The 22,253-nt window shown below is 68.5% G+C and overlaps 2 protein-coding genes across 2 annotated transcripts; one reads left to right on the forward strand and one right to left on the reverse strand.

Annotated features, from left to right (window-relative positions):
- Positions 1–739: 739 nt before the first annotated feature.
- On the reverse strand, positions 740–20,684 carry AKT1 (AKT serine/threonine kinase 1). The gene is made up of 14 exons (XM_046007917.1): positions 20,457–20,684; positions 17,738–17,875; positions 8,652–8,780; positions 6,296–6,407; positions 6,046–6,193; positions 5,796–5,927; positions 5,656–5,721; positions 4,413–4,481; positions 4,115–4,240; positions 3,913–4,041; positions 3,590–3,804; positions 3,109–3,196; positions 1,797–1,899; positions 740–1,562 (listed from the first exon to the last, which is right to left on the reverse strand). Exons 2-14 carry the CDS (start codon positions 17,781–17,783, stop codon positions 1,483–1,485), a joined length of 1,443 nt encoding a protein of 480 aa, XP_045863873.1. The 5' UTR covers positions 17,784–17,875; positions 20,457–20,684; the 3' UTR covers positions 740–1,482.
- On the forward strand, positions 6,414–8,643 carry LOC123943717 (basic proline-rich protein-like). The gene is made up of 2 exons (XM_046007916.1): positions 6,414–6,687; positions 6,783–8,643. Exon 2 carries the CDS (start codon positions 6,961–6,963, stop codon positions 8,431–8,433), a length of 1,473 nt encoding a protein of 490 aa, XP_045863872.1. The 5' UTR covers positions 6,414–6,687; positions 6,783–6,960; the 3' UTR covers positions 8,434–8,643.
- Positions 20,685–22,253: the final 1,569 nt, after the last annotated feature.

Raw genomic sequence — 22,253 nt, forward strand, 5'->3', positions numbered from 1 at the left:
TTGAGGAGCCGCCGGACCGCTGGCCTCAGCAGCTGCACCGTTTCACCGTCGCAGCGGCGGGCGCGCAGGGCTCGGACCTGATGCCCACGTTCCTATACGTGACACGAGGATGTCTCTTAGCTTCAGAGCACCCGGCAGGACGTCGCGTCCGGTGCGTGTGTGTGGTCCCAGGAGAGCTGTGTCCTCTTGGGACTGGGGGCTGCTCCGGATGTGCCCCGGACCCGACACTCCTCTCAGGCATGTCCTCCGGCAGAAGAGGACAGCCACCCCGCCTGGAACCACGCGGGAGCCTGGAGAGGGAGGGGCCCGCACCCCCACCTGCAGGCCCATGTCCCAGGACCTGGAAGTGGCTGGGGCGCCCCGGCCACACCTGCGGGGGCAGTCCTCGGGAGAGATGAGGAAGCCAAGGCTCCCAGGCTCCCTCCGCTGTGGTGGGCTGGGCCGCGGGCTCCTGTCTGCGCGGAGCAAGCGGCCACCAGGGGGCACTGCCGCGCGTCCCTTGGTCTGCTGGGTCCGGTGAGGCCGCCCAGCCTGCTCCCGGCTCTGCTCCCCGGCAGTCCGGACTGGCTGTGGGACTGCCACCAGGCCTCCTGGGCTGAGGGGGGTTCCTGGCTGGGCGCGTGGACGGCCAGGGCATCTGCCCGCGCCCCCTCACTCGTGGGGACAGACGGATGGGGGCTCCCCCAACCCGCGTGCTCCAGCCCACACGCTCTTTGACCCGCCACCCAGCAAAACAAGCCAGAGTTGAAAAGCAGTGTTTATTGAGGAGTCTGGAGGAAAGGTCTTGTGATAGTAAAAATAGTAAAGTCGAATGTAAAAGCGCCCTGGGCGGCATGGCATCCGGCCTCGGGGCGCGGAGGGTGCGCCGCGGCCCCTCCCAAGGGGGGCTGGGCGCACAGCGGGCCAGTGAAGCTGCTCTGGAGGACGGGTGCTACCTGGGGACGCCGTCCCAGTGAGATGCCCCCGAAGGGACCAAAGGGTGGGAGGAGCTTTCTGGTCACTGTGATTAAAAACCCCCAAATACAAGTGAATAGCGCAGTTACACAGCCACGGACTGCAGCCTCGTTCCTCTGCCTCTGGCGAGCCCGGCCTGGCCTGCCCCAGGGAAGGGACCAGGCCCGCGCGCCACAACCAGCTGGCTGCTGGTGCCCCCGGGCCGGGGGCCACAGGCAGGGCACACCAGACCCCCACCTGCACGTGGCTGCATAAGGTCCTTGACCTTCTCCTACGTGACTCTAATCGTTCTGAAGGCCAAGGCCATGTCTGGAGACCGAGATGAAATAAATTAAAAACCCCGCAGGACGCCTTTCCTCTGAGGCCGGCTGCCTGCCCACAGCATGAATCGTCTTCCCATCCCTGCCGGGAGGAGAGGCATGGCTCCTCCCACACGCACCCAGAAATCACACCAAACACACATGGTCCTGCGAGGTTTCCTCCCCGTCCCCTGCAGCCGCCAGGAGCAGGGCAGCCAGCTGGCCTCCCTCAGGCCGTGCCGCTGGCCGAGTAGGAGAACTGTGGGAAGTGGGGCCTCCGCTCGCTGTCCTCACCCTCCATGTTGTCACCTGCGGGCAGGTGGGAGGGACGCTCAGATCCCGGCACGGGGAGCTCAGCTACCATGCATCTAGAGAAACCGAGGCAGGCCCCAAGGCTCACCTCCCAGACCCTCTGCCTGCCTGGGACAGGACGGTGCCCTCCCGCCCCCATCGCCACCAGCCTCGTGCAAGGGACCACCCCAGGCCTCAAGAGAAGGGAAGAAACAGGCGTGGGGGTGGGCCGGGAGGTGGCCCCTCCCTCACCGTGGTCGGGGGGCGTGATGGTGATCATCTGCGCCGTGAACTCCTCGTCGAAGTATCTGGTGTCTGTCTCTGACGTGACCTGGGGCTTGAACGGTGGACTCAGCTGCAGGGAACAAGGCGGGGGGGTGGGCAGGTTTAGGCTGCGCTCTGTGGTGCCCCAGGACCTGAGCCCCCCACCTCCCGCCTCCCGCCAACAGGGAAATGTCTCCGGCCACACTGAGGCCGTGGAACTTGGCTCCAGCAGGGAAACACACAGGGTGGGTGGCGGCCTGGGACCCTGCAGACATGCCCCTTCCCCAGGGGCCGGCCGGCATCGCAGGGGGCCCACAGCCCACTAGCTCCGCAGGGCCCCAGGCAGAAGGAGACAAGCCCATGCTCTTTTCTAGCTTTCTTCACTTTCTTTCTGGTTCTAAGGTAAGGAGATGGAGGAATGCCACAGGACGGGGTGCCCGGCCCCATCCCTAGGGGCCACTCACAGCCTGCTTTCCCGACCACGGCCACTCAGCCTAGCCACCAGGGGCTCCCACTTTGAGAATTCACGATGAAGGGACAGTCCCGTCCCCACCAGGGCCAGTGGGTGGTATTCCCATGCAGTGGCTCGGGGGGGCCACGGCAGCACCCCGACAGTGCTGGGGCACAAGGTGAACCTGATATGCCGGGCCCTCCCTGCCCAACTTCCCACGAGGAGAGGAGGCCAGGCCTTTCTATCTGCAGAATGGGGACAGGACAGGTCCTGAGCACAGGGCCTGGCTGGTCTCCTTTGCGGCTCAAGGACAAGGGCACAGCCGAATCAGGCTGCAGAGGGCGCGCAGGAACTCTGCGGGAGCCGGCGGTGGGAGCAGGGCCTGCAGGCAAGCACTGCCCCCCGGACTCCAGGGCTGCCCTGCACAAGCTAGCAGGGTTCCCGGTCAGCCATCGCTGGGCAGGGGCAGGGAAGTGGACAGGAGCTGGGCAGGGTGGGGCGCCCCATCTTGCAGCGTGTGGCCGGCAACGGGCCTGCACAGGGAGAGCACGGAAGCCAGCTGAAGTCTGCTTGGTGACAGGGTGCCCAGCACACCCCGGTACGGCCCTCCTGAGCCTGCCAAGCTGGTCCTGTTCCACCCTGAGCCTGCAGCAGGAGGCCGTGAGGCCAGCGGGAGGGAGTGGGGGAGCAGAGCTGGAGCCCCCACATCCCCGCCGGGGCACCCTGCTCAGGGAGTCCATGTGGACACAGCTCCTCCCTGCAGGGCTCCAGAGGCAGAGCCTGGGTGCAGAGCCCGGGCCCCAGGGGATAGGTACGGGGAGGGGCCAGGAGCGCCAGGCCCCCACTCACCTTCTTCTCATACACGTCCTGCCACACGATGCTAGCGAAGAAACGGTGCTGCATGATCTCCTTGGCGTCCTCCGGGCCTCCTCCGAGCCTGTGGGGACATGCCAGCTGTCGCTGCCTGCCTGCCCGGCTCAGCCAACGCCTGCCCCGCACCGGGCTCTAGCGCAGCGCAGGGACAGTGCAGGGCTGGGGAGAGCACAGTGCAGGGCCCAGGCCTGGTCCTGAGGCCATAGGGGCACTGCAGCCCCTGTGGGGGCGCCGTGGACAGGCCGTGCCAAGGGCCGTGCCCCCGCGCGTGTAGAACACTGGGGAGGCGGACGCTGCCGGCACGGTCTTCCTGAGCAGCTCTGGGAGGCTGCGAGGTCAGGGTCAAGGTGCCTGTCCGGCCCCAGCCGGCCTGGCCGAGGACGGCGCACATCAGCCATCGCTGCGGCCTGGAAGCGGCTGTGCCGAGGGGAAACCGGGCTGGGGCTGCACAACTCACCTCTGCTTCGGGTCCTTCCGGAGCAGCCCCGACAGCAGGGACTTGGCCTCGGGGCTGAGCGTGCGCGGGAAGCGGAGCTCCTCCATGAGGATGAGCTCGAAGAGCTTCTCGTGGTCCTGGTTGTAGAAGGGCAGGCGGCCGCACAGCATCTCGTACATGACCACGCCCAGCCCCCACCAGTCGACCGCCCGGCCGTAGTCGTTGTCCTCCAGCACCTGGGGGCGCAGGGCCGCGGGGTCACGGGCCGCCTGGGGGCGCGGGGTCACGGGCCGCCTGGGGGCGCGGGGTCCCAGGCCGCCCCGGAGGGTGCAGCAGGGGCATACCTCGGGGGCCAGGTACTCGGGCGTCCCGCAGAAGGTCTTCATGGTGGCCCCGTCCTTGATGCCCTCCTTGCACAGGCCAAAGTCGGTGATCTTGATGTGCCCGTCCTTGTCCAGCATGAGGTTCTCCAGCTGGGGGCGGCCTCCAGGTCAGCACCAGCCCGCCCCGCCGCCCCACGGCCCCCCGCCGCCCCCGCCCACCCACCTTGAGGTCGCGGTAGACGACATTCTTCTCCGAGTGCAGGTAGTGCAGGGCCGACACAATCTCGGCACCGTAGAAGCGGGCCCGGTCCTCGGGGAACACGCGCTCCCGGGACAAGTGGAAGAAGAGCTGCGGGGGGGGGGGGGGTGTGAGGGGCAGGCGGCCACAGGGACCCCCCTCCGCCCCCGCGCCGAAGGCCCGAGACCCTGACTCCCCCCGCCCCCCGCGGGCCCTGTGCCGGGGAAGGGACATCCGAGGCTCGGGGAGGGCCAGCCCCAGGCGGGCCACGCGGCCACCCTACCTCGCCCCCGTTGGCGTATTCCATGACAAAGCAGAGGCGGTCGTGGGTCTGGAAGGAGTACTTCAGGGCCTGTGGGGACGCAGAGCTGGTCCCCGGGCCCCGTCCCGCCCAGAGCCCTGACCCCCACGGGCCGTTCCCGAAGGAGCAGCTTGGGCTCTGCGCCCATTCTCAGCTGGCGGGGATCACAGAAGCCAGCAGGTTCCGGGGACAGTGAGGAAGCGTCCCTGCGGCCCCCGGACCCCCAGCACAGGAGGCAGGGCAGCAGCCGGACCCTCCGCGAGGGCAGGACATGCCCAGGGCAGAGCTTCCCAGCCGCCTTCCTACCCCCCGGCACAGGCAGCCTGGCTCGGAGAGGAAAGGCCTATATGACCGAGTCGTCCCCCCAGGTGAGTGACCCCAGATCTAACCTAGCGGCCAAGAGGAGCCGCATTCACGGGAAGTCCAGCTCCAGACTGCAGGCAGCGGGACCAGCCACGCCGCATGGCCCCCGTCGCCACGGAGAACCCACAGGAGGCGGGGGGCCGCTGCCGGGCCAGAGGGGCAGGGGCTGGTGCACGCAGCCCCCAGCATCTCTGTCCACCGTGACGGGTGCTGCGGTCATGGGGCTGCGCCGAGGGGGAGGGAAGGACACGCAGCCCGGACACGAGGAAGGGGGCAAGGTGACACGAAGGAGGTGAGCCCCGCACAATGAGTGAGTCTGGGCAGACAACGAAACCTCGTAAAGATGCCGGCCGCTTCTCGGAAGAAACTGCCTTACGACAGACACGTTGGAGAAATACAGACTTTCTCTGCTCCGCCGCTGCTCTGGGCCAGGCGGTCCCCTTGGAAGAGGACGCCACGCTGAGCAAAAGGTGACAGGGCCTGGAACTCCCAGGGAGAGCCCGGGTGGTGGTGGCCGTCTGTCCACTCCACACCGACTGGCTCGTCCACACCTCCGGGAGCTGGTGAGCCCGGGACGCTCGCGAAGGCTAACGGTGTTGCCCGCGCCACTCCTGGGCTGAGTTCCCCCAGGACAGGGCCCCTCCACACTCCAGCCTCAGAGGGGAAGTAGCAGGAAGGTGGTGTGTGGAATGGGGGGTGTGGGGGCCTCCCAGGGCCTCGGGCAGTGCAGAGGGAAGACTCAGGGCTCCCATCCCATTTACCACCCCCTCCCCAGCCTCGGGGGCCTCCATCCCCAGCCTGGACTCTGAAGGACACCAGCTCTGGTCTGCAGGGTCACAGGCACAGGGCCTCCAGGACTCACCGTCAGGAACGGATGCCTCGAGTTCTGGAGAACGCGGTTCTCCGTGAGCGTGTGGGCGACCTCGTCCTGGAAGACAGGGCCGGGTGAGCGAGCGCCTGCCCCCGGCCCGCCCCCGGCCCGCCCCTGGCCCTGCGCCCTACCTTAGCCACGATGACCTCCTTCTTAAGGATTTTCATGGCGTAGTAGCGGCCAGTGGCCTTCTCCTTCACCAGGATCACCTTCCCGAACGTGCCCTTCCCCAGCAGCTTCAGGTACTCAAACTCATTCATGGTCTGCGGGGCGGCGGGCAGTCGCCTGGGGTCAGGGATCCCCGCCTCTCCCCAGAATCCCACCTCTCCGCCTCCCCGCCCACACGGGGCTCCCAGCGGCCACCGGGGGGTTGGGCCTCACCACACGGTGCTTGGGCTTGGCCAGGGACACCTCCATCTCCTCGGCCCCTGAGTTGTCGCTGGGCGAGCCCGACCTGAAGTCCATCATCTCCTCCTCCTGCCTCTTGAGCCCATCGGCCACCGTCTGGATGGCGGTCGTCCACTCCTCCCTGCAGGGCGGCAGGTCAGGGCCCGGGAACTGGGCCTGGATGCTGGGGACACTGAGGCTCCCCACGCCCCGCCCCCGCCGTGCCCGAGGGTCGGCCTCGCACCGCTCCTCAGGGGTCTCCACGTGAAAGGTCCGCTCTATCACCGTGGTCCACTGCAGACAGCGGATGATGAAGGTGTTGGGCCGGGGCCGCTCCGTCTTCATCAGCTGGCATTCTGGGGGGCAGAGCTGGCCGATGAGTGCCTGCACCCCCCACACACGGCCCACCTGCCCCCCAGGACCGTACCCTGGGGCCACGGGAGGCCCACTCCAAGCCCCGGCTCCCCTCCTCCTGCAGTGGGGCTGGGACACCTATTCCCACCCAGACAGCATGCTCTGCGCAGTGAGGCGCCCCGTGGGGCCGGCCGGGTCCTCTCGGCCCTGCCATCCTCTCCCTCGGTCCTTGGGGCTCTGAGCCTGTGCTGTAAGCCAGGCCACGGCTCGACGGGCCAGACGGTGAGTGCGGGCGTCCCAGCGAGGGGCGGGCAGGACGGGAAGCAGCCGGGCCCTGCGCAGCAACCCCTGCTGTCTTCCTGCCCCCCCCCAAGCAGGGCCTGTTCCAGGGCAGAGGCTGGTGGTGACTCAGCCTTCAGAGAGGCCACCTGTCCTGGCTGCAGGCAGGCAGCTGGAGGACACGAGCCCCCGGGAGGCTGCTCGGCTGTACTCACCCTACAGCGGTGACACCCCTGCCCCCCCTGAGGCTGCTGACTCCGGACCAAGAGCAAGAACATGCACGCCCACGAGGAGCACGCGGACACCCAGGGAGCACGCGGACACCGGGAGCACACGCACACACACCCGGAATATGTGCACACACCGGGAGCCCAGGGACTGTGGGGATGCACCAGCCCCGAGGCGGAGGCCGTCAGGGGTGCTGCCGAGAAATCCTGGGCCGATGCCGGCCCAGCCTGGGTGAGCGGAGAGGGAGCCCAGGGCCAGCACAGGGGCTTCTGGCAGTCCAGCACCTGGGCCTTGGCAACCTCAAGGGGCCCCGCGTGGGCTCCGCAGTGTAAGGAAGTGGTCCACCAGGGCTCTGCACCAGAAGGGGGCTTGGGACCAGCCTATGGGGAGGTGGCCTGTGTCAACATGGGGGTGGGGGACCGGAAAACCCTGTGCCCCACCTCCCACTCACTCATCATAGATCAGGTCTTCCAGGGTCCAGGTGCTGGCGTCCATCCAGGAGCCTGGCTTCTCACCCCCTCGCCCCCGCCATCCATCCCCAAGGAAAAGCCCCTCAGCAGAGGCCGCAGCCCAGCCACCTCAGTCTGTGGCTCTGCACCTTGGCTGGGCTCCAGCCAGCCTGTGTGGCCTGGTCCTCAGGCCCCGGCCCCTCCCCCACTGCTCAGGCCACCCTCCGGACGGTGCCTGCCTCCTGCGAGCCTCCACGGGGTCCCCTCCGGCCCCCCTGCACTCTGCCCATACCGAACACTCCTGAGGACCCTCGCGGCCTGCCAGCAAAGTGGCACATGCCCGGCCCGGACGAGGCGGCCGTGGATCAGCTGCAGGGGTGCCGGCGCCTGCCTCTGTCTCCCTTCCCCCGGGGCCCTCCACTCCATCCGCTGTCTGCGGCTGCGGGAGTCGGAGGCTGGGGGCCGGGAGGGGAAGCGGGACGCCGTAGACTCCGTGGTAAAACCTCCCTGGGAGACCCCCAGGCTGGAACTCCCCGACAGAAACCCTTGGGGCGGGGTACACCGGCAGCGCCACACCCCGGGAAGACGGGCAGGGCAGCCAAGGTCCGGGGCTCCCCTGCTCGCCGCTCCTGCAGGCACAGAAGCCACGTGCCACCCCTACCTGTCAGCCCAGGCTCCCTCCTGCTCAGACCCTGGACCAGAACCTGCCCCAGGCCACGTGGGCAGCGGGACTGCGAAGGCAGAGCTAGCAAGAGCGTGGAGATGCGTGAAGGAGCCTGGGAGGAGCCCGGACTCCCCGCTGGAAACTGCACTCTGGCATCCCAAGAGGGACCCAGGAGGCCTGTTGCTTCCTGAGTGTCCCTCCTTTATCCTCCCAGCCCCACTGGGCCTGTGTCCCAGGGAAGTGCCAGGGACCAGGGTGCCCGGACCAGAAACAGACCAGGCTGAGAGGCCCACCTGGCTCAGCGGCACCCGCCCCGCACCCCCTCCCCCCCAGCCCAGCTCTGTGTCCGGCACTCCCCAGCCCCCGAGTCACCAGCCCTTGGGACTCAGCTCAGAGAGCTCCCACTAGCCAGAACCGGCCACTCACCAGTTCCCCCGGGGACTCAGAACCAGCCCCGCCCCACCTGGTCCCTGGCCACTGTTGGCCCCGGACACGGAGGCCCAGGGGACGTCAGTGTTGGGGCTGCTGGGCACAGAGGAGTCCAGGCACCCTGGCCAGCTCTAGCCAGGGCTGGCCCCATGCCCAACAGCACCGGACCACATCCGCGCGTGGCCATGGGCACTTACGAGCCACAGAGAAGTTGTTGAGCGGGGACTCTCGCTGCTCCACGTCCTGCGGCCGCTCCTTGTAGCCGATGAAGGTGCCGTCGTTCTTGAGCAGGAAGTACCTCGGCCGCCAGGTCTTGATGTACTCCCCTGAGGACACCCAGGCAGTGAGGGGCTGGGGCCCCCGGCCCTGCTCCCCGCCCCCAGCAGAGGCCCTGGCCCTGCAGCGCACCAGACACTCGCTGTGCCTGAGCCCACAGGACACCCTAAGCCCAGGACCCTGCCCTGCCCCTCCCCCCAGCATGGTGGGCAGGCTGCCCGAGCGCTCCCCCGCAATGGGGGCCAGCCAGTTCCTGCAGTGACCCCGCCCAGAGCCCCACGGAGAAGCCAGACCCTGGAGGTGTCCGTGCGGTCCTCGGACTGCGACCTACCACCCTGACCCCCGTGGCCCCCGACGGGTTATCCAGGTACAGGGGGAACTTTCCCCAAAGTCTCGCCACATCAGCCATAAGCAGGCGCTCACACTTAAGAGCCAGAGCAGATGTCCTCTGCGATATTCGGGCGACTGTCATTTTTCATACTGACACCCAGAAAAAAATGTTTCATTTACATTTTGCCGAGCAAGGAATTTGAACAACAACGGAGAACTTCCTAATTAGACAACTGCTTTATCACAGGGGCCACTGGGCAGCAGGTGGGGAGGGGGCTGGGGTCCCCAAGCTCTGGGCCCCGGCGTTCCCTCCCAGCTGAGCCCCAGGGGAGGGGGGCGAGCCAGGGCCCTGCCCGACTGGACCGGGCGCCTGCGCACCCCACGCCTCACCACCCAGCCCCTCCCTCCCAAGGGCCTCCGGCTGTGGCCTCTGAGAGCCGGCCCTCCCTCTGCTCCACCCACCGCGCCTGCTGTAGGCCCAACACGGCCGGCTCGGAGAGCACCCGAGGGACGGCCAGCAAGTGACCTGCCCCATACCCCAACAGCATTTAGTGGGATCTCCGCCTGGTTCCACTGAGTGCCCCCAGCCCAGGAAGACGCTGGGAAGGCTGCAGTCAGGTCTCATGCGGACACCGCTCCTGCAACTCCCCCCACCGCAGACACCCCTTCCCTGCTGGTGCAGCGGGCGGGCGAGAGCGGAGCCTGCTCCAGGGGGGCTGTGCGTGGCCCACCACCCGTGCCGTCCCGGGCCGCGCGCTCCCACCCGCCTGCGCGCCAGTCTGGAGCTGTCGGCCCCTGATGGAGTGCCTCCCATCCCGCCAGCTGCCGCTCCCCGGGACGCTAACTGAGCGGGGAGACGGATGCGCGCCTCGCCCGCGCAGACCCCAAATCCATCTTGATGCGCCAACTGCCGCCAGCCCCCACCATGCCCGCACGGCCCCCCAGCACCATGCCCCCGTGCTGCAGTTGGGGCGTGTGCGCCTGTCCGGCAGCACCCACGTGCCAGAGGGGGCCTCAGTTTCCCCACTGGGTCCAGGATCCCTGGGACAGGGGTGCCAGTGCTGCTAAGGAGCCACGACGCACCCTGCACCTGTGGTCTAGCAGCCTCCACCCCTCCCCCACTCCAGGGCCAGGAAGGTTCTGGAACCCAGAAGAGGCAAAGGAGCAACACTGGCAGGGACGAGGCGGAAGGGCAGGCTGGGCCCCAGCTGAGCCTCGGACAAGGGCCCAGGAGGACAGGCAGTGACTCTGCTGGGCCCTCCGCCAGCCCCCAGCCCCAGGGCACTGAAGGGGGGACCATGGTAGGTCCCCAGCTACCCCCGTCCCCACCTGTGCCCCACATGGCTGAGCCCAAGAGCCATACAACACACAGGTGGGATGAAGGCCCAGGGAAGGCAGCCTCACTCGGCCCCCGACCGGGGCAGCTGGGCCCACAGACCCCCTGGGGAGGACCCCCGGGGAGGCTGGGGCCAAGGCTCTGAGACACACAGACCCCTTCTGCCTGGCAGGGTGCACACCGGTGGCCACCCCAGAGGCATCCTGGGCTGTGGCCTGTCCCTGAACGAGTCCAACCCAGGCGCCAGAGTCCTGAGGGCCTGGGGTGACACAGGCTGGACCCTGTGGGGACTGCAGCCACCCCTGGGCCTAAGCACCAATGTCCTCAGCCACAGGACTGCAGCCACGGGCGGGCGGCGGGGATGCCCACCATCCAGGGCTGCTGGGGGGAACCCGCACCTTCACTCTGGGCAGGGGACAAAGAGGGAAGGCCAAGTCGGCCCTTCAGCACACGACTCCCTAAATGGGGGTCTCCGCCACTCCTCTGGGGACAAACGCCTGCCCACAGCTGGGGGAATCTCCTGGCAGCCACTTGCGTGCAGCAGGAAGCAGCCTGGACCCGGACCCAGGCCCAGGGCACGCGTCTAGTCCCTGGCCCTCACTCACAGCCAGAGCCCAGGACCCCGGAGCCACTCTCCACCCCCTGCTTCCCTCCCCATCCTCCCCACGCAAACATTTCAGACCAAGGCCCGCGCAGGGTCTCCGCAGAGGCCCGGGCCAGCCTCAGAGTCCCCTGGACACTTCCCAGCAGCCCAGCCAGGAGGACCCCGTACCTGCCGCCACGAGACAGGAGCCACGGTAAAACCGCGGGCAGAGGACCTCTACCTGGGGAGGCAGCTTCTCCTTCCCCGCGCAGGGTTCTCTCAGAAGCCCAGCCCGGGCCGGGGTCAGGGAGGGACCCAAACTGCCCCGGGCCCCACAGTACCACACCCACCCCTCAGAGACCACATCTCGCCCAGCCACCAGAGTGGGGGCGGGGCGGGGGGTGTACCGCACGCCCTCCTGAGCCCCTTCACTCCCACGCGAGGGTGCCCGGGGAAAGGCCCCAGCTGGCGTCGAGGCAGGGCATGCAGGCTGAGCCGGGGTCCCAGTCTGCCCAGACCAGGATTCCCCTAGCTCCTGCCACCCCTCGCAGGGCCCCTTGGCTCCCGGCACCAGCCCCTCGGTGTCCCCTGTATCGTCCACCAGGAGGGACCTTCTAATACCCTGGCTCATCCTGGCAGCCAGCTCAAGCCCAGAAAGAGGCTGGAGGACCCCAGAAGAAGGGGGGTCTTTGTTAGCAACCCTGGCCCCCCATAGCCCAAATCACACTGACAAGGCTACATGGCAAGGGTTCAGGGACAAGACAGGCAGAGGCTGGGGGCCTGTCCCAGCTGTGGTCCCGGGCACGTGTCCCAGGCCACCCTACAGTCAGGGCACCCCAGGCAGAGGACCTGGGGGCTGGATCCCAAGCTGTGGGCAACTCGGGGATCCCGCCACGGCCCAGGCCTGACGCTCCAGAGTCCTCCACACCATGGGGGTGCTGATACGCTACCCCCCCATTCTGCTGCCGCGCCCTGAGCTCCACGAACATTCCAAGTCCCTGGTTCTCGGGGAAACTGCTGGATAAACACTTTGCCGCGGTAGTGGCAGCGGTGCGGGCGGCTGGCAGGGTGCCAGGCAGTGCCGAGCTGTTTCTCCACAGCAAAGCGAGCCCCAGCAGGCCCGGGGAGCAGGCGCCAGCTGACAGCGGCGACCGTGCGGTCCCCTGCCGCCAACACATCCATCGCGGGCCGACAGCTGCCGGGCGCCCATTTACCTTCTCCAGCACAGTGAGCACAAGGCCCCGCTGACGGCAGCCCGTCCATCCCGCCCACTGGGAAGGGGGCAGGCAGTGGGTGGGCACGGGGCATCCCAGGGGGCCCAGCCTGCCAGGCCTCTGCCCTTGTGCGAGCCGGGGTCCTAGGTCCCCACACTACCAACAGGACACCAGGCCACAGACTGACATGGAAGCCAAGAGTGCCCGGGGAGGGGGTCACAGCCCCACTCAGACTGGGCCCGGGCCTGTTGGGGGGCACCACACCAACCTGCCCCCCGAGACGGAGGCTCTCCAAGGGCAGCATCACAGGTCCTCCCGGAGGCCGGGCTCAGACGGCCAGTGTGGCCAAGAGGAGGCAGCCACTCCGTGCCCAGCAGCAGGGCGACACGGGGAGGACAGACGCTCCCCTACAAAGGCCCTGAGCCAGGCTGGGCCCTCCCCCAGCCCACCATCCCACCCTGCCCTCCCCTCCCAGAAGGCCCCCTGGCAGGGCTCATTATGCCCACCAGCCACCTGGGGAAACTAAGGCCCAAGTAGGGGACTCTTAAGGTCACAAAAGGTGAGCAGAGACGCAGGGCCTGCTGCCCAGGCTGGGCTCACTCCAGAACACCAGCCAAGCTCTTCATGTGTCCGGTTCCGCTGTCCAGCAGGCAGGCCCCCAAAGTCAGGGCCCGAGGCACACGAGTGGACGCAGGAGCACAGGGAACGCACTGGGGCCGCTGCCCGCCTCCCTCCTGCCTCAGGACGGCGCCTCCCACCCCCCGGCCACCTGCAGACCGCCTGCGCCCCAACGTCCCAGCTGCCATCCTCCTTGCCAGCCCACCTCGGCCGGCCAGCCCACCTCGGCCGGCCACCGCACACCGTCTGCACGCAGGCGGGAGGACGGGCCTCCCGGAGCCCCAGGCCAGCTACCACACATCCACATCCCCCCAGGATGTGCCCCCGTGGCTTGGTCCCACAGCCCGTGCCCCCCACCCCCACCGTCTCACTGCTAGTCTCCTGCCCCTTGCCCACGTCACGGCTCAGCCAGAGCCCCACGGATAAGGCCACAGCCCCCCTGCCCTGGTGCCCACCCCCCACCCGCGCCCCATTCCAGTCTCCCTTGACCAGCCAGCCACTGGGCCACCTGCCACACCTGCCCTCACCACAGCGGGGCCCAGGGGACTGGGTTTCCAAGACCAGGGGCAGCCGCGGCCACATCTGTGCCTGAACAAGCATCCAGGGGGCTGGGAGCTCAAGCGGGCAGCCCCCAGGCCTGTCAGTCCCCCAGCTGCCCCGTATCTGTGGGCCCTCGGGTCTCAGGCCTGGGGAGAGGGGGCTGCAGTCTGGGGGCCCACCTGGGGACCCGTAAACCCAAATCCAGAGTAAAGAGACTCTACGCCAGAGCACCAGGGCCAGCAGCAGCAGCAGCACGGAGCAGCCCCTCCCCAGCCAGGCCATCAAGTCTCACGTCCCCGAAACAGGGGTCCGGTCCACTATTTCTGAAGGCTAAAGAGACGCACCTGAAGGCAAGAGAAAGGAGAGCAAAGGCCGGGCCCAGGAGGGGATGCGCGGCTCCCAGGGGCAGGCTCGGGGCTCGCCTTGCCCAGTCCACCCTACGCTGGAGTCCCAGGGTCTCTGCCTGCCGGTCAGAGCCAGATCTGGGCCTGGGGCCGGGGGGTCTGCCCCACCAAGTGGACGGGAATGGCAGACTATCAGCCCATGGCGGGGCGGCCCCGGCGGGCGGGCGCAGCGCCACAGCTGCAGGCTCTGGTTACGGGCGGGCCCGTGGGGACGGCACTGGCCCCAAGCCCAGCTGGGTGTGCCTGGGCAGGAGGGACGCCAGCAGCCGCCGAGCCAGCTCCCACCCCACGCTGTCCCACAGCACTTCTAGGAACCGGGCCTGGTGCAACCCGGGCCAGCCTCTCCTGAGAGCTGCTGGCAGGGGGGGACCCGGCCCTGCTCCCCGGGCCCCAGGGTCCCTTATGCCACAAGGGCACCACGCTGCCTAGGGCCAGCTGGAGGGAGCGTAGGCCCCTCCCTGCCCTGCACAGAACCCGGCCCACCGCAGGGCTGCCCTGCCGGAAGAGCAAGCCACAGCCCCTGCTGGGGCCGCCAACACAGGCCGAGGGACCCAGGGTTGGCGGGCGGTGACCCCCCACGCCCCGAGCGAGTCGCCCAGCTTCCTCTTCTGTTGTTTGCTCTGCACAGAGAACCCAACACGCTCACAAAACAGGAAACAGCCCCCAGCGGCAGCAGCCACGGCCACGGCCACACACCAGGGCCGGTAGGCCCTAGAGAACACCTCCCGGCCTCAGCCCTGCCTGCCCTGCACCGAGCTACCCCATGGGCAAGGCCTGGGCCCTGCCGGACAAGAGCTGCCTCCTGGACCAGGGACCAGGGCTGCCATCACCAAAGCCACGGCCACCTTGGCGTGACCTGGATGGAGGCTGGGGCCGCCCCTCCCTGACAGTCAGGGAGACTGAGGCCCCCAGGAGGCCCAGGGCAGCCCCGCCCTCCTGCCTGGGGCACAGGCTCCGGGAAGCCGACGTGCGCCTTTGCTGTTCCCGCTGAGCCCCCTGCCCTGGCGAGGCTGCCGGCGGCCCCCCGTGCAAACCCCAGGGCCACCGGGGCCCAGAAGTGCGGTAAACGGGCCCCCGGGCCTACATCCCCGCGCCTGCCCAGCAGAGCCACCGCCGCCTCCGAGGGGAGCAAAGCCCCCTCCACATGGGGCCGCAGACCCGGGAGGGGGAGGGCCTGTGCCGTCTCACCCCTCAGAGCCACAGGAGGGGCACAGGCAATGCCACCGCTATGGCAGGAAGCGGGACTGGCCGCCTCCGAGGGAGGGCCGGCGGGAGAAGCCACAGCCCCCGGGGCCCATCCCCCGCCAGGACCCTGTGGCCGGGAAGCCAGAACCCCCTCCACGTGCCTGCAGATGTCACCGGTGAGCGCTCCCGTGCCGGCCCCAGGAGCCGGGAAGCCCCACTCCCACAGCCAGCTGCCCAGAGAGGCAGGGCCGGTGCTCCGGTGAGGACGTCCCTCCCAGCCGCCCGCGGGCCTGCAGCAGCACGGGGGTGCCCGCCCAAGGCTCCCCACCCCACCTCAGACCCCTTCCTTCAGGAGAGGGCCGGAAGGCAGCTCTTCCCTGCCTTCCTCCCCTCTCCTGGTCCACCTGGTCCACCCGGCCCGCCCGGGGGTCCGGAACACCCAGGAGAAGCCCGTGCGCCTGGCTGGGCGTGCGGCGCACACATGTCACAGGCTCCAGCGGTGGGGCCAGGGCAGAGACACCCCAGACCAGCTGCGCCGCAGACTGAGGCCGTGGCCTTCGCCCAGAGCGGTCTGAAGACAAAACCGGACGCCACAGGCCAAGCTCAGCCAGACCTACACCCTGGAGCACACCTGCTTCTTTTAAACTGCCAACCTTTAAATCCCAGGAGGACGCCCAGAAGGGACCAAACTTTGGCAAAGCCCAATTTCTGAGCACCGCTGAGCCCTGGCGGCTGGAGCTGGGCTCAGCCACTCGTTGCTCGGGGCGTCGGCCTGTCACTCAGGACATGGGTGTCAAATCACCCAGCTCCTGCTCAGGAAGCCCGCCCATCTCTGGGGACCCCCGTCTGCCCGGCCTGCCTCCAGCAGCTGGAGCTCATTCCTGGGGACCAGGTCCCCACTGCACACACTGGGACACGGAGGCCCAGGGGGCCTGACTGGCCCACAGAACAGGTCACTGTTCAGCTGGAAATCACCACCCAGGCCGGGCTCCCCACTGCCCACAGCGGCTGCTCTGGCCCAGGGCACAAAGCATCAGGATGCCCAGGAGACAGCCCAAAGGTCACTCTCCACAGATGACGCCCACCTCCCCAAGGGGAGCAGGACACCCTCTCTCCTGGCCTGAGGCTGGGGCCAGACAGCAGGGCCTGTAGGCTGCTGAGGCTGGCTGGACCCCGACTTAGAGCCCCCGATAAACCACATGCCGAACGCCAGCAGACTGGTCCCCGCCACCATCCCCGTCCCGTACACAGGGACACCAGGGTCCAAAGAGCTCAAAACAGGTCTGCAGTAACAAAGCAGCTACCTCACATTCAAACTCAGCTCCCGGACACCCCACTGGGCACCAGCCCTGGGCCTACCACCCAGCCCCTTCAGAAGGCACGTGCCCTGAGTGGCAACCTGGAATTCGCCCAGGCCTCAGAAAGACATCCCCGCCCCAGCCTGGCAGGCCGGGGCACGTGCCGGTGGCTGGGTCAGGGGTCCTGGGTCAGCCCCTAATCTAACGGCCGGTCGACACGTTTGCCAAGGATGGGGGGGTACCGGCCCACGGGGCTGTGGAGGTGTGCTGCTCCAGGCCCTGAGGAAAGGGAAGGGGCCAGGTCAAGGGGAGGGGACACCAGAGGGGGCTGTAAGAGGACGCAGACAGGGCTGGACCCAGCAAAGGGGCTCCAGGCGGGAGGCAGGACTCCTGGGGAAGCCAGGACATGGTACGCACTGGGGGAGGGGATCGAGAAGGCAGGTGGGTGCGGGGGTGCTTAGGGGAAGCTAGGCGGAAGGGCTCCCCACGGACCACAGGGCCTGGAGCCTCCTCACCTCCGTGTCAAGGCTCAGTGCACTGGCCTCCCTACAGCGGCCAAACTGAACTCTAGAACACGCCGCTGACCACATCCTCGATCCTCTGTTTCAAGCCCTGTGCAGCCCCCGACCCCCAGCCCTGTCACCTCTCACCTCCCCCTGCCGCTCCTGCAGGCTCCCAGCCTGCTCTGCCAGGGAGCTCCTATGCATCCTACAAAACCCAGGCTCTCGACACCCGCCTCTGCCACGCCTCCCCGTCTGCTCCCTCTGCTGCCGAGGTTCCCCCTCCCAACAGCCCGTGGGGTCCTGGAGCGGGGATGGGGCACCCTCCAGCCATCTGCCGGAGGGCACAGGTGAGGAAGGAGTTAGCTGGGGTCACCACAGCTTTGGGAAGGAGCAGGTCTGGAGGAAGAGGAACTTGGTGGGGGGAGCGTCTCTAAGCCCTACCCTGGGGCAGGAGGGAGTCGTCCACCCCGGCACCTGGATGGGAAGCCTGTCCAGCCCCCACCTCCCACCTCTGAGCAACGACAGGGCCGTGGAGCAGGGGCTGTGGCAAGGCTTCAAAGCAAGGGGCCAAGGCCACGGCTCCAGCCCCACTAGGCCCCGCCAAGCCCCTCCCTGGGCGCAGAGCCCTCAGTGCGGACAGGGGAGGCTGGGCGGGTGCCGGGCTCAGGCCACTGACTGCTCCAGCACAAACACAACCGGCCGGGCCCCTGGGTGGTGCAGGTGCCCCCCCCCCCAGCCCAGGCCTGAGGCAGGCACCAGGCCAGGCCCAGCAACTCTGCCCTGCCCTCAGAAGCCCTCGGGCAGTGCCCCGGGCCACCAGCGAGCCAGGCCTTGGACGGGCCCCAGTGTCCTCACCGCCTTCCAGGAAAGCCGGGAGGGAGGCAGCAGGGGCTCTCCGGCCGAGGGCCCTGGCCAGACGATCACCGTGCCGGCCAAGGGAAAGCCCACAGGCTAGCTCCAGGACCCCGGCCCCGACCCGGCCGCGAGGGCACTGACCTCTCTTGTGCAGCCAACCCTCCTTCACGATGGCCACGTCGTTCATGGTGCCCGGTTCCAGAAGCTGGGGCAACTCCAGCGCCACTCACGGTCCCCTCTCGGCAGCGTCGCCCCGAGCCCCGCCGATGCACCCAGCGTCTGGAAGAATCGAAGGGAAGGGTGTGAGGCGGTGTCCGGCTTGGGGCCACCCCTCCAACTCCACGGTGAGCCCGGGAAGCGCTCTGCACCCAGGGTCCCGTTTGGGGCCCCTTCCCACGTGGCCGGCCCCGCTCACGGCCCACAGAGCTGCTGCCGCCCCCCACCTGCTTCCACCACAGCACCTGACAGAACATTCACACGACTCCAACTGTTCCCTGGGGCCGGGCCTCCCCTGCCCCTGGGGTGCAAGCCCGCTGCCACCCCCCTCTGGCTCCCCAGACCTCAGCCTGTGATGCATCATGCTTATGCCTTTGTACAGATCTCCCCCATCCCCAAAAGGCCCTCCTCACGTGTTCCAGCCTCCATAACCTGCCACCCCAGCAGAGGTCACCTCCTCCAGGCAGCCCCTCTGACTGCTTGGCCTGCCCAAGCCCCAGTGAGTTGCCCCTGTTCTCCCTGCCCACGCTGCAACCCCCCACCCCCATAGGCTGGGGTGCTCGGAGCAGGCCCAAGATTCCTCCTTCTTGCCCCAGACTACAAAAGAAGAGAAATTCAAACACATAGCAAGTAGGGCCAGGAGACCAGGCAACTGGCGCCAATGAGAGCCCAGAGCCCTCCATGGTGACATATAAGCCCCTCCCCAAGAAACCCCAGGCCCCTCCTAAACCACAGGAGCCCTGCTGTTCTGAATCTGGCTCATTCATAGGGCCAGCATGTGGCAGGCATCCCTGGTTTTGCCAGGATCAGCCCTGGGGACAAAGAAAGGTTCAGATGGGTCCTGTCTGTAAGCAGCACCCAGTCCCAGGTGGTTACGAGCCCATAATTACAGCATTCCGGAGGCAACAAACGGGGGGTGTGCAGTCCACCAGCAGCCTTCTCCTGAACACACACTTTGGCCATTGAACCAGAGGGGCCCTTCCCATAGCTCCCTGCTAGATGAACTCCTAGGCATCCCTCAAAACCCAGTTCACACATCGCCCATTCTGGGCATCCCAGGGAAGAGCACTTCTCTACTAGCCCCACACACAAGCCCTCCTGAGGGCAAGCCGGCAGACACCCCCTCCCCGACCCCTAGGCAAGGAGGACCCCTGAGGACCTCCGCACTGGATCCCAGCACAGGTTTTCCTACAGCTACCTAGGCGTTCCCGGGCAACACACCTCACTGGCCTCCCGCGGTGGGGGCTGGGACCCAGAGAAGGGCTGCTGTGCACAGAAGGTCCTAGGCTAAATTTAGTAAAGCGGGGAGACCCCACTGCCTGTGTCTCCTGCCAGCCCAGAGAAGACCCACTCTGTCCCAGGAGGGACAGGCCCAGTGAGCTCAGCAGGCCATGGGGCAGCGACAGGCAGCAAGCAAGGTGGAGGAAGGTAGAGACCCTCCAAGGACAGGACTCTGTGCCCCTGCACAGCGGAGGGGGCCTGGAAGGGAAGGGGGGCCCCCTCTGGTGACACAAGTGGGCGTGTCCTGGACACAGAGGGATGGACCCAAAGACCTCTAGATGTCCCCCGCCCCCACCCCGCCTAAGCAGGGCCTGCTGCTGAGAGAGTCGGACAGCTGTCGAGCTCCGTGTGTAAAAATATATCTGTGCTCACGCGTGGGGTGGTGCGCACCCGCAGAGAAATGAACAGACCACACCAGCGCCTGGGCTGCCGCTGGGCACAAGGCCGAAGGGACGGAGGGTCCCCCTTTCCACAACCACCCTGCCGGTGCCTTCACCATAAGTGTGTCCGTGCCATGACTGTTTGCAGAACAACTTACCCAAAATTCGCTTGTGCTCTTACAGGACCCTCTCTGTCTCCAAACACTGGTTTGTGAACTGTATGTTCAACTGGGGGAGGGCAGGGAACCCAGACCCCCGTGCACCCCCGCCCTTCACTTGGCCCAGGGGCTGGGAGCAGCCACGGGTCGCCTGGAGCAAGCCTGGGGGACCCTCTGGCTACAGAGCACAGGCCCGTGCCCCTACTCTGCCCACCATCCAGTCGAGCCATGGGCAAGTTCACCAGTCGCTCCCCCCTCCGCCCCCCAACCTGAGAGGCAAGTCCCAGCCCCCCGCCGGGCCCCAGCCTCCGAGATGGGGGGGCCGCACCTCCAAAGCCCACCCAGGTCAGCAAGCAGTTTCGGCCGGGAGGGTTGCTAGTCCTTCGGGGGCCGGCCGGGCACTTCGCCATCGCGCACAACTTCTCCGCTAGGAGCGAAGGAGGGCTCCTTCCAAGGCCCACCCACAAACCTGAACGACGGCGGGGGCCCCTGAGCACCCACTACGCGCCGCGGCCGGCCGGCCCGCCGCGTCCCTCGCCCCTGCCCGGCCCGATCGCCCGCTTCCCCAAGGTCATGAGGGAGGCCCGGGCCGCGGCCCGCACCCCCGCCGCCGCCGCCGCCGGCCCGGCCCGGCCCGGCCCCGCGCCCTCCCCGCCCAGGCCGCGCTCGGCCACTTCCTGCTCCGCTCCTCCACCCCGGCCGCGCGCAGCCCGCGCCCCGGGCCCCGCCGGCCGGGAACAAAGCGCCGGGCCGCGGGAGGAAATCCGGGCCCCGGCGGCGGCGGGCGGGCGCGCGGGCGGGGAGGGCGCGCGGGCGGGGACTCACCGGGCGCCGCGTCCGGGCCGAGCGCGGGCCTAGCCGGGCCGCGGCCTCCGGCGCCCTCCGCTCGGCATCCCCGCGCGCCCGCCGGGCGGGGCCGGGCTGGAGGCCGCGGCGGGCGGGCGCTGCTCGGGCGGGCTTTGCGCGCCGCCGGGCCCGGTGCTCGTGGCGCCGCCGGCTCGCGTCCCCGGCTGCGCTGCTGCGCTGGCCGCCCGCCGCGCTCGGTCCCGCCGCCGCCCGCCGCCGCCGCCGCCGCCGCCGCCGCCGGCCCGCCCTCTCCCCGCCCCGCGCCGCCCCGCCCGGCCGCCCGCCCACATCCGCCTCCGCCGCCCGGGGCGCCCCCGGCGCGGCCGGGGCGAGGGCGCGGCGCCGGGAGCGCGCGGCGGACGGGCCGCCCACGCTGCCCGGGCCGCGTGCTCCCCGGCCTCAGTTTCCCGGCGCGTCCGGGGCGCCCGCGCTTCCCGGCCCGGTTCCGCCGCGGCCCTGGGGGAAGGGCCGGCCGGGACGATCCCCGGGCTTCTGCCTCCGTGGCGCCGGCGGTGGGGGGGGCAGTGTGCCTTTCCAGAGGTGCCCCAGGTGGGAGCCCGTGCCGTGGGCCGGAAAGCAGCCGCGATGACCCTAACAGGCCCAATCCGAGGACCCTGCCAAGCCCGCGGTCCTGGGGCCGCGTGCCCGCGGCTGGAGGTCAGGTGTGAGGGCCGGAAGGCTGGCTGCCGTGCACAGGCAGAGCGAAGGCTGCGGAGGAAGGGGGCACAGGCCCCTTGTGCTGGTGGACGACCTTGCCCTGGGAGGGGCGCCCCATCCCGCGAAAGGGGCTTCCAAGAGCTTCCCCTTGCCCCTAAGGAACACAGGGACCGTTCTTCAAGAGGAGATGGGAGACTTCGCAGGGTGACAGGGCTGGGAGGCTGAGGAGGCAGGAGGACCGCAGCGCCCTCCACTACAGATTCTCAGGACACTGCAGACTCCCCACCCCTACCCCTCCCTGGGCCCTGCTCTCCCCCGGAGCCAGAGGTTGCTGCTGCTGCAGCCCCTCCCCCCATCCCTGTGGCCTCCAAGTTGCTAGGGACCCTTTTGTAAAAGGAGGACTCCTGAGTGTTGCCCTCCCGGGGTGGGAGTGTATTTTGTGGGGCACACGGGGGCATTTTTGTTCTTCATCCAGGGTCGGAGTTCGGCATGGAAGGTAGAGATCCTTCTTCTGGGTCACAGGCAGATTCGGCCCCGGAGCGGCTCACCAAGCATCTGCTCCCAAAACGGGGGCTCCTGGCAGGCTTCCTGTGGCTCAGGGACAGAGTTACACTCCTTGGAAAAGGACCCTCCCCTCCTCAGGGGGACGCTCTCTCCCCAGGGAGGTGGCTGCCAGTTCCTCCCCTTGGCCCCGCTGCCCCTCTCCCCAACCCAGCCCAGGACTCCCAGCTGTGACTGAGTGCCCCCCACCAGCCCCCACAGGGCCCTGGCTCCAGGGGGCCCAGTGCGAGGCCTGGATGAGTCAGTCATCTATGCTTCTGGGACCGACACCTGCCCTGAGGTCAGCCGCCAGTGGTCCCGCATCTGTCCACCCCTTACCCTGCAAACCTTCCCCGTGGGCCCCTGGGACCCCTCAGGAACTGTCCCAACTACCCACTGCCCTCCCAGGAAGAGGGTCCAGACCCGCCCCCATCCTGGCCAGGCAGGGCTATGGAGAAGGCCCAAGGCAAGAACAGATTTGGTGGGGGGGGGGGTCTGGGCGGGTGCCCTTTCATGGAAGACGTGGCGGCTCCCCGGGCCTTGCGGGAGCCCCACGGCCATTTGAGGAAAGGCATCTTG

This window comes from Meles meles, chromosome 6 (assembly GCF_922984935.1).
Source record: "Meles meles chromosome 6, mMelMel3.1 paternal haplotype, whole genome shotgun sequence".
NCBI lineage: Eukaryota > Metazoa > Chordata > Mammalia > Carnivora > Mustelidae > Meles > Meles meles.

Bases quoted from the DNA above. Each gene is read 5' to 3' on its own strand.
- AKT1 (XM_046007917.1), bottom strand. From the start codon at position 17,783: ATGAACGACGTGGCCATCGTGAAGGAGGGTTGGCTGCACAAGAGAG. The intron at 6,194-6,295 runs GTGCGAGGCCGA...GCCGCCCTGCAG, and splicing joins GTGGAGACCCCTGAGGAGCG to GGAGGAGTGGACGACCGCCA. The intron at 3,805-3,912 runs GTATGCCCCTGC...CTGCGCCCCCAG, and splicing joins CCGAGTACCTGGCCCCCGAG to GTGCTGGAGGACAACGACTA.
- LOC123943717 (XM_046007916.1), top strand. From the start codon at position 6,961: ATGCACGCCCACGAGGAGCACGCGGACACCCAGGGAGCACGCGGACAC.